General features: G+C 41.1%; 1 protein-coding gene across 13 annotated transcripts in view; it reads left to right on the top strand.

Moving 5' to 3' along the window:
- The window catches only part of LOC105480503 (dedicator of cytokinesis 3), a 647,888-nt gene that overhangs the window by 483,933 nt on the left and 149,332 nt on the right, over positions 1–14,623 (top strand). For all 13 annotated transcript variants that reach the window (XM_071091780.1, XM_071091778.1, XM_071091779.1 and 10 more), the window contains 5 exons: positions 4,046–4,170; positions 5,691–5,853; positions 6,396–6,502; positions 7,075–7,246; positions 8,242–8,339. In XM_071091780.1, coding sequence (XP_070947881.1) covers positions 4,046–4,170; positions 5,691–5,853; positions 6,396–6,502; positions 7,075–7,246; positions 8,242–8,339 — 665 coding nt within the window. The remainder of the gene's footprint in view (positions 1–4,045; positions 4,171–5,690; positions 5,854–6,395; positions 6,503–7,074; positions 7,247–8,241; positions 8,340–14,623) is intronic.

The raw sequence follows: 14,623 nt of genomic DNA on the forward strand, positions 1-14,623 counted from the left end.
ACAGATCCTGTGAGACTGTGAAAGGGACAGATATTTTATTCCAAAACCCTCTTATAAGAAAAAACTCAAATCATTCCACTTCATTCAAGAAACTCTATTGGATGTCACCCAGGCACTAAGCACTCAATGTAAGGCATTACTGATGCTGTAAGATGCCCTGCCAACCTTAGGAAGCAGAAGGCACTTAACAATGGGAGTCAGGGCTGCCCAAGGTCCTTCCTAAAAGAGAGACCCATCATCAGGGCTACCCTCAGAAATACCTACTCCTACTTCTTGTAAAGACTCACCCTCTCAGCACTCCTCCATGCTGCCTAAGAGTTGCCCAGTCCCCCACCCCTACCCAAACTCCATCAGTGTCCTCCCAGCAGACCTCCATGTTCTGGTTTCCTAGTGTTAAACAATGAAGAACATCAGAAACACTTGGTGATTTTTTTTTAAAATATATGTACACAAGACCCACTGGAATTTCAAGGTGTGCATGCTAGAAATCTGTTTTCAACAAGTTCCCCAGGTGGTTCGAATGCAATCATCCAGGCACTGGTATGCAAACTAACCTCCAAAACCACTGCTCCATCTTTCTCTTTCTCATCTTCATTGTATGTGCCTGCCCTCATGCCTGTCTCTCCTGGCAATACTTCCTGGCAGTTAGTGCCAAAGTCTACAGGAGCCTCTTGGAAACAGAGCCTTAACCCAAAGGCATGATCTCACTGGTAGGTTTTGTGAACGTGTAACATGCAATAGGGACAGCTGAAGAGTGGGAGAACCATAGAAGGCTATCTGTAAGATAGGCAGGCAGGGGCCTGGGTCATTAGATCCCTGGAGCTTTTCACATTTGCTTCCACTTATGTTTTCTTCTAGTTCCAAGAGAATTAGTGGAGAGCTTGATTGAAATGATCCCCCAGAGAGATTTTGACAAGAAACCTCTCCCTCCCAGCAACGTTCATTTTCACAAATTGTCGCTCTTGAAATTGAAACCATAATTGCATAATTACAACCCATAAGCCCAATAGCCTAATACCTAACCTGGCTGAGAATAGTTCTAGTCTAGACAGGTCTGTTCTCCAAATAAAGAGCAGCTAAAGACCTGATGAAAATAAACTGCTTCAGTCTGTAACTCAGAGGGTAAAATTACTTGTATTGATAAATTTTCTCAGCTAGTTGATCACCAAGGGCATTCTGTTTTTTAAAAAAATGAAAACTACAGGAATATGTAGCTTAATCCTTCCATTTTGAAACTGGCATTTTACCTTAAAATGCTCTGCCCAGAAACTGAGCATATCTCTGTATGGTCAACACAGATCAAATTCTGTCATTAACAATCTCCAAGAAACTTATTTATTTATTTATTTATTTATTTATTTTTATTTTATTTTATTTTTTTAAGAGACAGTGTCTCACTCTGTCACCCAGGCTGAAGTACACTGGCATGATTATAGCTCACTGCAGCCTCAAACTCCTGGGCTCAAGCAATCCTCCCTCCTCAGCCTCCTGAGTAGCTAGGACTACAGGTGTGCACTACCATGTTTAGCTAATTTAAAAAAAAAAATTTTTTTTTGAAGAGCCTCACTATGTTGCCCAGGCTAGTCTGGAACTCTTAGCCTCAAACTATCTCCCCACTTCAGCCTCCTTATAATCCATAGCAGGGATTACAGGTATGAGCCACCATGCTCAGCCCCTAGTTTTATATTAGTAATCTATATAATATATAACTAGGAAAAGTTTGAAAATGTTTCATTTGAAGGATATGTTTATTGATTAACCTGTGTATAGAGCCACAGAAACTAAAAATGTTTGTACAACCTACAATAATGTTGCTGGTAGCCAACAGGTAATTGCTTTTAAAAGCCTCATAGATTATTTTGAGAATAATTTCCAGAGAGTTCAAACCAGGGTAGTATTTAAACCAAGCAGCTATTCTTTAGATTAAGCATTAAAATTTTCTAGACTGTTTGACTCAGAAAAGGATAAAAATTAAAATTTTAGAATAAATAATTTTAAAATTCTAGATTATTCACTTTGTGCTAAATCAGTCTACAGATTTACTTAAATTCCATAGGAAAACTAATGTACAATTAAAAGACTTTTATAAGAAGCCTGTTTCAATTGTTAAAAATTCTAGGTATAACTATGATTTATCCCACTATAATAGCAATAACCTGACTTTAAAGGGAAAGTTAAAATGAAGAAAAATAGCAATAAGCCATAGTAAAGTTCTCAGTTAAGTTTGGATTTTACTTTCAGGACTGACTTTATTCAGCCTCTGTCCTGACAGTAACAGACTGATGAATTTGAGCTTCCTTTCTCGTTCTACCTGTCTTCCCCACCCAAACCTACCGTGTACTCCTGGGTGCTTTAAATAGTGTACCAAGAGGGCCCAAGCAGCAATGTCCAAAAGGAAGCAGATTAAGATTCTAGACTCATCAGAATTTAAAGCAGAGGCACTTCCCAATCCAAGGGTCTGTGCAGATGGTGGTCCTCCAGACTATCCCACATATGCAACAGTGGCATTTTGGTATGATTTTCAAAACACATTTTCTTTTTCCTTCATGGTAACCTCAAGGTTGCTTGTTTGGGAAAGAAGATGGCTTTCACACATTAGGGAAAGTTCTTAGGGCTTCTGAGGGATAATTAATTACTTGTCATGAAATTTTCTTCCCCACTTTAGCTACAGTATTTTGAGAACCTTCATTATGCCACCAAATAACCATGATTGCAAGATTGCATACCTGAGATAGGAAAATGACCTGAATAATGGAAGGGCTAGTCACGAAGACCCTGAAATCCTCAAATATGTGCCAGTCCTGGTCTATTCCTGTTTCCTGCGTGACAGAAACTCAGATGCTTCCATTATTAGAGAGGTAGTCAGTGCAAAAAAGAGAGCATTGTCATTTATGTCTGACCAAACCAGAAAGTCCACTTGCTAACCAAAAACAAACCCTGCTTCTATCATTGTGATTCCAGGTAGTAACATATTTAAATGTACCAGTTTTTCTAAGAACTGAAGTAGAAAAAAATATCTGATTTCCGAATTGGCATGTTTTGCAAGTTGTTTCATTACCTCTCGTTTGGTTTCTTCAGGCTGTTAACACATCTTCACTTTGGTCTTACCCATTTTCCTTTGCCATTTTTTCCCTTTGAAGTTTGTTGCCCCCACAGCTTTTACTATTTTTTTCATATGAATAAAACTGGTTATGTTAAAGGTTTAGGAACTTAGAGCAACCTAAGTACACTCTTATACATGAACAGGCAATGCTGTCTCCCCTCAACTCATCACCCTAAAAAGGAAGATATAACTTGGGTCATTTTAGACTTGAAGTTTGAGCTTCTCCTCCCCAGTCTTGAACAACAGAGATGGGCAAATTGGGCTGGAGTCAGAGCACAGGGAAGCAAAAAAGCACAACACATTGTTGCCTCATTGCCTTACTGCCTATGCTTCTGGAAAGTGATCTCCCAGTGCACTTGCAAACAAAAAGAAGAAAAAGTGACAGGTAGTCCAGTGACCTCTACCTGTCACTCCAGCAGGCAATGGGATTTGGAACAAAGCCTCCAGGAGGAAGGAAAAGTAATATATCCTCTAGTCAGAATGGATGTGGATTGCAAAAAGAAAGCATATAAAAAGTATAAATCTATAAAAGAGAAACCCTTCTGAGAGAAAAGAAGAGGGATTCGTAGTTAAAACATAGGCATGTTAAAATGTTATTCCTGTTGATTCTAGAATCTTCCCACTTTGGGAGGCTTACATTACAGCCATTCTCCTGGAGGGGAGAAACACTGAGCAGTCTGAGTATCTACAATCTGAAAGATTCTCCACCCTTGACAAGATGTAGTGAACATCTTTAGAATTCAGACTTAGAGGACACATGACTAACCAACCTGGGTGCTGCTGCACTGATACTGGTAGAATGTCCATCATTATTAACCAAGCTTGGAATGCCCTGAGCAGCCACCCAAGCCCCAGAAGATCCAAATGCTAGCCTAGTTCTCTGTGAAAATGGGGCAGTATGGCTTGTGGAGTCATAAGGATGTGGCATTTCTTTCCCCACAGGTGATATCCGCAATGACCTGTACCTAACCCTGGAGAAGGGGGATTTCGAGAGAGGAGGAAAGAGTGTACAAAAGAATATTGAAGTGACCATGTATGTGCTTTATGCAGATGGAGAAATCTTGAAGGTAAGGCTTGCCAGTCAGTCATTTGGGTTGGAGGATAATCCTATAATAATTCTCTGTGGACTTTATCCAGAGGCCCATTCTCTTCAAACAGGATTAAAATCACCCCATCAACCTTTTTCTCTGCCTTTTTCTTTCTTGAAGAAAACCCTAAAGTGTGCTTTGATAATGACTTCCAGTATTGTACAGCCATTGTGGAAATTTATCCTAGTGTCTGACCTGAATCCCTCTTGCTCCATTTTAGACCTATTCCCTCTAGTTCTGTCCTACATGTTGCCTCTCCTGCCATTCCACCTAGCATAGAGCTGCCTACTTTTGGTAACTGTTATTAGGTCCCATTCTGCCTTTTTATTCCTTGAGCTAATACAGAAAGTTATATTTACACTTTGGTCAAGGGTGGAACTTAGACAATCACTTCCTGGTACTAACTTACAGGACAAAGAACAGCAGACTCAGGCCCTGGAAGATTAATTAAAGCCAACGTAGTACAAGTGTCCTTGTACTACATTGTCTTCACTGAAAGTGAAGACTTGGAGTGCTATTTTTCTGTTGCATGTGAGTTTTTTCTTCAGTCATGTCATGGTAAAGTCTGCAGTGAATAACAAGGCATCATTTGCAGCCCGCTTGGTAGAAGACAAATCGGTGTTGAACAAACCTTGCTTCTGTGTGTTGGCAGCAGCCCTGTGAGATAGAACAGGAATGATCATTCCCATTTGACAGAGAAAAAAGGTAAAATTAGTCAAAATCATTTCCCAAATCAAGACAGAAATAAAGGAGAATGTTGAAATAGTAGTAGAAACAATGCTTTGTGTGTCATTTTAAAAACTTAACTCAAGAACCTAAGCCTGTTCACTGTTTGCAGGGAGCGTGCCAGTGGCAGGAGAATGGTCAGCTGATCACATCACCCCTGTGTGGACAGGGACCTACTCTGGATTATGAGGCCCAAAGCTTCCTGTCGTCCAGACAAGGGCATGGGCAGTACTGAGACTGCATCTTCATGGCAATATTTGGGAGATGGGTTAAGTTAAATCTGGCCTAACTTGGTTATGTCTAAAGAAAGTCAGCCAAGGGTGACCTAAAATGCCAGTCCAATGTGGAACTGAGGACAATTAGAAAACAGACTCTCTCCACTTTGTAATTTAATTTTTTTTCTGATCTGGTAAAATGTTACAAAAAGTTGACTTTTCTCATGCAGCTTGTTGTTTCTCTTCTTAATGAGGATGAAGAGCCTACCTTAGTGATTTAGATGTACCACCCTGCTTCCCTCTGTTTTTGAGGAGTACATGTGGTTACTTTCACCCCAAAGAAAACAAGCAGCATTGTGACTGCTGATTTCATATACCATCTACATAACTGTTTCCAAAAGTATTGAATTTAAAGCAAATGCATTTTCTTATCTCATAGATTTTGATTAGAGCAAAAATGAGACCTTTAGACAAGAGAAAGAAAAGTGTCCTAGTGACACAGAAATCCAGACATTTCCTACCAGGAAGATGACATCTTATTTTGTTTCTTTCTTCCAGGATTGCATCAGCTTGGGTTCAGGAGAGCCAAATAGGAGTTCCTACCACTCCTTTGTCCTCTACCACAGTAATAGTCCTCGCTGGGGAGAAATTATCAAATTGCCTATCCCCATTGACCGGTTCCGGGGCTCCCACCTGCGCTTCGAGTTCAGACATTGTTCCAGTGAGTTAGACTTCCCCCGCCACACACACACATTCCCTTGAGAATATAAATATAACTCTCTCCTCTCTGGAACAGAATTAAGTGGATTCGTATTATTTGGGCAAGAAAATGAGGAGTTAGGAATAAATAGATACTCAGAGATGGGTTGTCACCAGAGGCTGTTCTTGGGACTGTAAAAGCAGTGATGCAAAACCACAAAGTCTGTGTTGGCCCTTCCTAGTGTCTGACCTAGTGTCTGAAATTATTATCCATTGTCATTCTCCTTTGCATATTCCTTTGTACCATTATTAAACTCCTTATTAAAGAGACCCTGGTTCATCAAGACCAGCAATTTAGTTTCTTTTTGGGTCTAGGTAGCCTATATGCCTTAAGTATGAATGGAAACTCATTTCAGTACATTTCTCATCGTTCCTGCAGTCAGGTTGCCACCTAGTTAATGAAAGAGGTGAGGAACAAAAGCATAGGTGATAAGCACAAGGAGAATTTCCATGAGGAAGCAGAGTGGAAGGCAAAAAACAACTAATACTTGGCTCTGATTGCAGCAAAGGACAAAGGGGAAAAGAAACTCTTTGGCTTTGCATTCTCACCCCTGATGCGTGATGATGGCACCACCCTCTCAGATGATATTCACGAGCTTTATGTGTACAAGGTATGAAGCCTAGCTGCCTTTCATCCCCACCCCTCACCTGCCCTGAGGCCGCTCTCACATATGGTTCTCAGTTAGGTGGTTTTCACTGGGCAGGCCAGAAGACCCAGGGAAGTGCACTGATGGGTGACAATGGGACATCTTTGATCAGGCTTCTGTCTTCTAAGTGCAGTGGCCTTCCTCCCACAAGTAATCCCAACAGGTTCTTTGTTTTCTACTTCTCACTTCACTGGATGGAAATCCATTACCAACCCCTCATTGCCATTGTGGTCTTGTTTAGTACATTCTTAGACCTGCTATTTGAGATCATGGTACTGTTAGCTGCCACAGCATAGCTGCCACCCAAGGTTACTTGCACATCAGGTGGCAACCACATGCCCCACCATACTCTGTTTAAAAGGCACATGAGCTGTTCTAGGGAGTTTCTGAACAGAAAGTACTCTTCCAAGATGACCTGAGGCTCAGTGTTCAGCCTTAGGAAGATGAGAGCAAATATCAGCCCAGAAATTCCTAGGATCTGGTTTTTGCATGTTGCATGGCTCAGGGGACATTTTTTTCTCCATTTTTGCCTACAGTGTGATGAGAATAGCACGTTTAATAACCATGCTCTGTACCTGGGCCTGCCTTGCTGCAAAGAGGACTACAATGGCTGCCCTAATATCCCGTCTAGCCTCATCTTCCAGCGCAGCACCAAAGAGTCTTTCTTCATCTCCACTCAGCTCTCCTCTACCAAACTCACCCAGAATGGTAGGTGATAGTGCCTGCACGGTAGTGCCCTCCACCCTCCTCCATTGTTCACTCCACATTACTAGTGCATGTGAAGGGAGACAGAAATTATTCCTTCTTGATGCCATAATAATGAGCTTCTTTTCTTTTGAAGTTGAAGGAATCACTCAGCAATAGCAGCCTACAAGGTTTTCCATGGTTTTAGTAGCTCCACAATACATCCGGAGTTCACAGATGAGTCTTTGGCCTTGATCTCAGTCTGCGGTGATGCTTGCAGCTAGTTCTGTTCCTCTAGATTTCACCTGTCCTTGACTGGGAGAGTCTGGGCCTTGCTTGACCTTACAATAGCCAGGGTTTGGCCATGTGCAGTGACTCATGCCTGTAATCCCAGCACTTTGGGAGGCTGAGGCGGGCAGATCACTTGAGGTCAGGAGTTCGAGACCAGCCAGGTCAACATGGTGAAACACCATCTCTGCTAAAAATACGAAAATTACCTGGACATGATGGCGCATGCCTGTAATCCCAGCTACTCAGGAGGCTGAGGCAGGAGAATTACTTGAATTCAGGAGGCAGAGGTTGCAGTGAGCTGAGATCGCGCAACCGCACTCCAGCCTGGAAAACAGAGTGAGACTCTGTCTTAAAAAAAAAAAAAAAAAAAGACGGCCAGGCACGGTGGCTCAAGCCTGTAATCCCAGCACTTTGGGAGGCCGAGACGGGCGGATCACGAGGTCAGGAGATCGAGACCATCCTGTCTAACACGGTGAAACCCCGTCTCTACTAAAAAATACAAAAAGCTAGCCGGGCGAGGTGGCGGGCGCCTGTAGTCCCAGCTACTCGGGAGGCTGAGGCAGGAGAATGGCGTAAACCCAGGAGGCAGAGCTTACAGTGAGCTGAGATCCGGCCACTGCACTCCAGTCCAGGCAACAGAGTGAGACTCCGTCTCAAAAAAAAAAAAAAAAAAAAAAAAAAAGACAAAAAATAGCCAGGGTTCATCCTCTTTTGGGCTTGCTTTCTAGTGGACCTCCTAGCTCTGCTGAAGTGGAAGGCCTTCCCCGACCGGATCATGGATGTACTAGGGCGGCTGCGGCATGTCAGTGGGGAGGAAATTGTTAAGGTATGTCTTCCACGTAATTTAAACATACTGCATGAGGAAGAATCTGGGCAGAAGACCTTACTTTGTCATGATTTTTGCCAATAACCCTCTGAGACTGTTTCATCAGATTGTTGTTTTTTGTTGTTGTTGTTGTTGTTGTTAGCTTCCTTTTCCTCCTTTGGAATACTTTTGATTTTATTTTTAACTTACAAATAATAATTGTTTATCTGTATGGGATACGATATGATGTTTTGACAATGCAGAATATATGTTCACAATGCAGAATGACCACAACTTTCCCTCAGCCTTTGGTATTCCTCATTGCACTTTCTACTTCTATATATTTTTTATATTCCACATATAAGTGTCATAGTGTGGTCTTTCTGTGCCTGACTTAATTTCACGTAGCTTAATGTCCTCCAGTTCTATCCATGTTGTCTCAAACGACAGGATCTCTCCCGTTTTAAGGCTGAATAGCATTCCACTGTGTTTATATGCCATGTTTTCTTTTTTTATTTTATAATTTCAGCTTTTATTTTAGATTTAATGGGTACTTGTGCAGGTCTGTTATATAAATATATTACATGATGCTGAGGTTTGAGATACGAATGATGCGATCACTAACGTACTGAGCATAGTACCCAGCCGTTAGTTTTTCAACCCTTGCCGCCATCCCGCCCCACTCTAGTAGTCCCCAGTGTCTGCTGTTACCATTTTTATGTCCACGAGTACCTAATGTTTAGCTCCCAGTTACAAGTGAGAACATGCAGTATTTGGTTTTCTGTTCCTGCTAGTTTCCGTAGAATAATGGCCTCTAGTTGCATACATATTGCTGCAAAGGACATGGTTTTCTTCTTTTTTATCTGCATGGTATTCCGTGGCATACATGTGCCACATTGTCCTTTTTTTTTTTTTTTTTTTTGAGACAGAGTCTCACTCTGTCGCCAGGCTGGAGTGCAGTGGCACAATCTTGGCTCACTGCAACCTCTGCCTCCCAGGTTCAAGCAATTCTCTTGCCTCAGCCTCCAGAGTAGCTAGGACTACAGGCACGTGCCACCACGCCCAGCTAATTTCTGTATTTTTAGTAGAGATGGAGTTTCACCATGTTGGCCAGGATGGTCTCCATCCCTTGACCTTGTGATCTGCCCACCTTGGCTCCCAAAGTGCTGGGATTACAGGCGTGAGCCACCGCGCCCAACCTGTGTACCACATTTTCTTTATCCAATTCACTGCTGATGGACACCTAGATTGATTCCATGTCTTATGATATTGTGAATAATACCACAATGAACATTCAAGTGCATGGGTCTTTTTGGTAGGATGATTTTTTCTTCTTATGGATATATACACAGTAATAAGATTGCTGGGTCGAATGGTAGTTCTGAGTTTTTTTTTTTTTTTAGTATATCTCCAAACTGCTTCCCACAGGAGCTAAACTAATTTACAATCCCACCAAGAAGGTATAAGAGTTCCCTTTTCTCTGCAGCTTCAACAGCATCTGTTATTTTTTTACCTTTTTTTCTTTTTCTTTTTTTTTTTTTTTTGAGACGGAGTCTTGCTCTGTTGCTCAGGCTGGAGTGCAGTGGCATGATCTCAGGTCATTGCAACCTCTGCCTCCTGGGTTCAACTGATTCTCCTACCTCAGCCTCCCAGGTAGCTGGGATTACAGGTGTGTGCTACCATGCCTGGCTAATTTTCATATTTTTAGTAGAGACAGGGTTTCGCCATGTTGGCCAGGCTGATCTCGAACTCCTGACCTCAAGTGATCCGCCTGCCTCAGCCTCTCAAAGTGCTGGGATTATAGAATTGAGTCACCATGCCCCGGCTTTTTGACATTTTAATAGTCACTCTGACTGGTGTGAGATAGTATCTCATTGTGGTTTTAATTTGCATTTCCCTGATGATTAATGATGGTGAACATTTTTTCATACATTTGTTGGCTGTTTGTATATCTTCTTTTGAGAAATGTCTATTCATGTCCTTTGTCCCAGTTTTTGATGGGATTATTTGTGGTTTTTTGCTGATCTGTTTGAGCTCCTTGTAGATTCTGGATACTAGCCCTTTGTTGGTTGCATGGTTTGCAAATATTTTCTCACACTCTGAGGGTTGTCTGTTTACTCTGTTGGTATTTCTTTTGCTGCTAGCATCATTTATTGAATACAGAGTTATATCCTTATTGTTATTTTTGTTGATTTTGTCAAAGATCAGATGGCTGTAGGTAGGCTATTTTATTTCGAGGCTCTCTGTTGTGTTCCATTGGTCTGTGTGTCTGTTTTTGTACCAGTATGATGCATTTTTGGTACTGTAGCCTGGTAGTGTAGTTTGAAATTGGGTGATGTGATGCCGACAGCTTTGTTCTTTTTGCCTGGGATTGCTTTGGCTATTTGGGCTCTTTTTCAGTTCCGTATTAATTTTAGAATAGTTTCTTCTAATTCTGTGAAAGATGATGTTGGTAGTTAGATAGGAATAGTGTTGAATCTATAGATTGCTTTGGGCAGTATGGCCATTTTAATAATGTCGATTCTTCCAACCCATGAGCACAGGATGTTTTTCCATTTGTTTGTGTCATTTATTTTTTCTTTCATCAGTATTATTTATTTATTTGTTTGTTTGTTTGTTTTGAGATGGAGTCTCGCTCTTGTTGCCCAGGCTGGAGTGCAATGGCGCAATCTTGGCTCACTGCAACCTCCGCCTCCCGGATTCAAGTGATTCTCCTGCCTCAGCCTCCCTAGTAGCTGGGATTATAGGCATGTGCCACCACGCCTTGCTAATTTTTTTTTGTATTTTTAGTAGAGATGAGGTTTCACCATGTTAGTCAGGCTGGTCTTGAACTCCTGACCTCAAGTGATCCTCCCATCTTGGTCTCCCAAAGTGCTGGGATTACAGGCCTGAGCCACCGCACCTGTCCTCTTTCAGCAGTATTCTGTAGTTATGCTTGTAGAAGTCTTTCACCACTTCAGTTAGATGTATTCCTAGGTATTTTGCGTGTATGGCTACTGTAAATGCAATTGCATTCTTGATTTGGCTCTCAGCTTGAATGTTGTTGGTATAGAGAAAAGCTACTGGCTTTTTTTAACATATACCACATTTTCTTTATCCATTCATCTGCTGATGAACACCTAGGTTGTTTCCATATCTTAGCCATTATGAATAATTTTGCAGTGAACATGGAAGTGCAGACATCTCCCATGTTCTGAAGATGTCCACGACATCTTCAGCCTACTGATTTCAATTTCTTTGGACATATACCCAGTAGTGGGATTGCTGGCTTATATGGTAATACTATTTTTAGTTTTCTGAGAAACCTCTATACTGTTTTCCATAATGGCTGTATTAATTTACATTCCCAGCAACAGTGCATAAGAATTCCTTTTTGTCCACATGCTCACCAACACTTGTTATGTTTTATCTGTTGGTAATAGCTCTCCCAACTGGGATGAGGTGACATCTCATTGTGGTTTTGATTTGCATTTCCCTGATGATTAGTGATGATGAGCATTTTTTCATATATCTGTTGGCCATTTGTGTATCTTCTTTTGAGAAATGTCTACTCAGGTCCTTTTTCCCATCTTTTTGATTGGGTTGTTTCCTTGCTAGTGAGTTGTTTGAGTTCTTTATACATTTTGGATATTAGTTCCTTATCAGAGATACATGGTTTGGAAATATTTTCTTCCAATCCATGAGTTGTCTGTTTTTTTGTATCAGTTTTTGTTGCCTTTGCTTTGGGGGTCATACTCAAGAAATCATACTTTGGGATTTTTTTGTTAGCTTCTGTTTTTAAAGGTATATAGCATATCAGTTTATTAACTTTTAAAAACTATATTTAAGCCTGATATCTTTCTGGCTCTACTCTCCTAATTTTAAGAACTCCAAATACTGCTCATTGACTTGTACCTGCTGATTTTGTCTAGTCTCTCACTTGGAGTCCATAATACCTTCCTTTCTTACCCCTACATTAACTGTACCTTTGTGACATTCCCTATCTAATGGCTTTAGCAGGCTGACATCAACACTGCCAGTCCCCAGTTGCCTTCATAAGGCTTTTCTGGGCGGAGTGTTTCCCCTTAGCTCAATAAAAACCCCAGGCACTTCCTGGTGGTGAAAGCCCATCAGGTGAATCCTACACAGTGGACTAAACTCTACTGAGGAAAATGGAAGTATTTTTCGTTATCAGCAAGCAATGGAATGTAGACTAGAGATTAAATCTGGAGGAGGCATCCTGTGCATAATGAACATTCTTAGCTTTGCCATTGTAAGTGTCAAATGAATTAGAAAAAATGCACCATCTAATTTTGCTTTCACAGCTCCATTAACTCAATAATATACAACACAGTGTTTCCAAATGAGGAAGAGTTTTAAAGCCTGTATACCACTGTGTACTTTCATGAAGTTGATGTATGAATGTTGTTTTAATTATGTGATCAGATTATCATAAAAATTTTTAAACTATTCAGAACAATCTAATGCTAGTTTTGAAACTTAAGATAAATTCATACTCATATTTTCCTTCTAAGAATGTTGAAAACATCAACCAGTAAACAAGATATTAAGAAGTCTGTTGCCTTTTCAAGGGTGAGCTTTTATATTCCTGAGAAGAGAACATCCTACCAGCATATCTGGTTTTAGCATCAATAATTTGTCTCCAGCTAGCTAGAAGATGAAGGGGTGGCCTGCCCCTCCACACCTGTGGGCATTTCTCGTTAGGTGGAACGAGAGACTTGAGAAAAGAAATGAGACACAGAGACAAAGTATAGAGAAAGAAAAAGTGGGACCGGCGCTCAGCATACAGAGGACCCATGCCAGCACCGGTCTCTGAGTTCTCTCAGTATTTATTGATCATTATCTTTATCATCTTAGAAAAAAGGGAAGTGGCAGGATAATAGGGAGAAGGTCAGCAGTAAGACATATGAATAAAGATCTCTGTGACATGAATAAGTTTAAGGAAAAGTGCTGTGCCTTGATATGCATTTGCAAACATCTCCATAAACCTTCTCAGTGCATAAAGAGCAGCATTGCCGCTAGCACGTCCCACCTTCAGCCCTAAGGCAGTTTTCTCCTTTCTCAGTAAACAGAACATACAATCAGGTTTTACACCGAGATGTTCCATTGCCCAGGGACGGGCAGGAGACAGATGCTTTTCTCTATCTCAACTGCCAAGAGGCCTTCTTTCCTCTTATACTAGTCCTCAGCACAGACCCTTCACGGGTGTCAGGCTGGGGGACGATCAGGCCCCTTCCCACAAGGCCATATTTCAGACTATCACATGGGGAGAAACCTTGGACAATACCTAGCTTTCCTAGGTAGAGGTCCCTGCGACCTTTGGCAGTGTATGTGTCCCTGGGTACTTAAGATTAAGAGAATGGTGATAACTTTTCACAAGCATACCGCCTTCAGGCATTTGTTTAACAAAGCACACCCTGCACAGCCCAAAATCCATTAAACCTTGAGTCACCACAGCACGTGTCTCTTGCAAGGACAGGGTTGGGGGTAGGGTCACAGATTAACAGCATCTCAAATACAGAACAAAATGGAGTCTCTTAATGTCTGCTTCTTTCTATATAGACACAGGAATAGTCTGATCTCTCTTTTCCCCACAGAAGAGAATGCAAAGAGAATGTGCTAGCATTTTGAAATATGTTTACTTCTTACTGGAAGATTTCAGGCATATGCAGAAGTATATAGAATAGTATAAAGAACCAACCCAGCCCCAAAGACTGTTAACCCATGGCCAGTCTTGACCCATCATTATTACCCCTATCTACACCTTCTGCCTCATATTTTTCAGAAATGAATTGTAAACGTTGTATCTTATAAACTGGAAGAAGGATATACTTGAGTTTTAAAGGCTGCAAGTGTCCGTCAATATTTATTATTCTCTTCCTTTGTTTTGCATCTAAAAAATAGTCACATGCTCAAACAACAACAAAAATACTGCCACATTTTTTACCCCCACTGACAGCCCTCATTGACTGCATTCTCCCTTCTCCTGTAATACTAATTCTTAGACCAAAAAATAATGTCTGTAGGTAAAGCCTAGTTTGCCATACCCTTATCCAAATATACTCTATATAGTTAGGCCACAGTAGAGAGCAAGAGACTACTGAACTTTTGGGGATACCAGTAAAGTGAGCTCTTTTTCTCAAAATAAATTTAGCATCAGTATCACTTAGATTGTTTTTATTTCAAAATTGCTATTCTGCATAGGTGTTCTGTGGTTTTTAGGTCATTGCCCTTTCCTTAGACATGTATCACCCACCGAACGGGAAGAGCCTCTCTAAGTCTTTCTTGGGGCCCTTTGGGCTATA

The sequence above is a fragment of the Macaca nemestrina genome, chromosome 2, assembly GCF_043159975.1.
Source record: "Macaca nemestrina isolate mMacNem1 chromosome 2, mMacNem.hap1, whole genome shotgun sequence".
In the NCBI taxonomy this organism is placed as follows: Eukaryota; Metazoa; Chordata; class Mammalia; order Primates; family Cercopithecidae; genus Macaca; species Macaca nemestrina.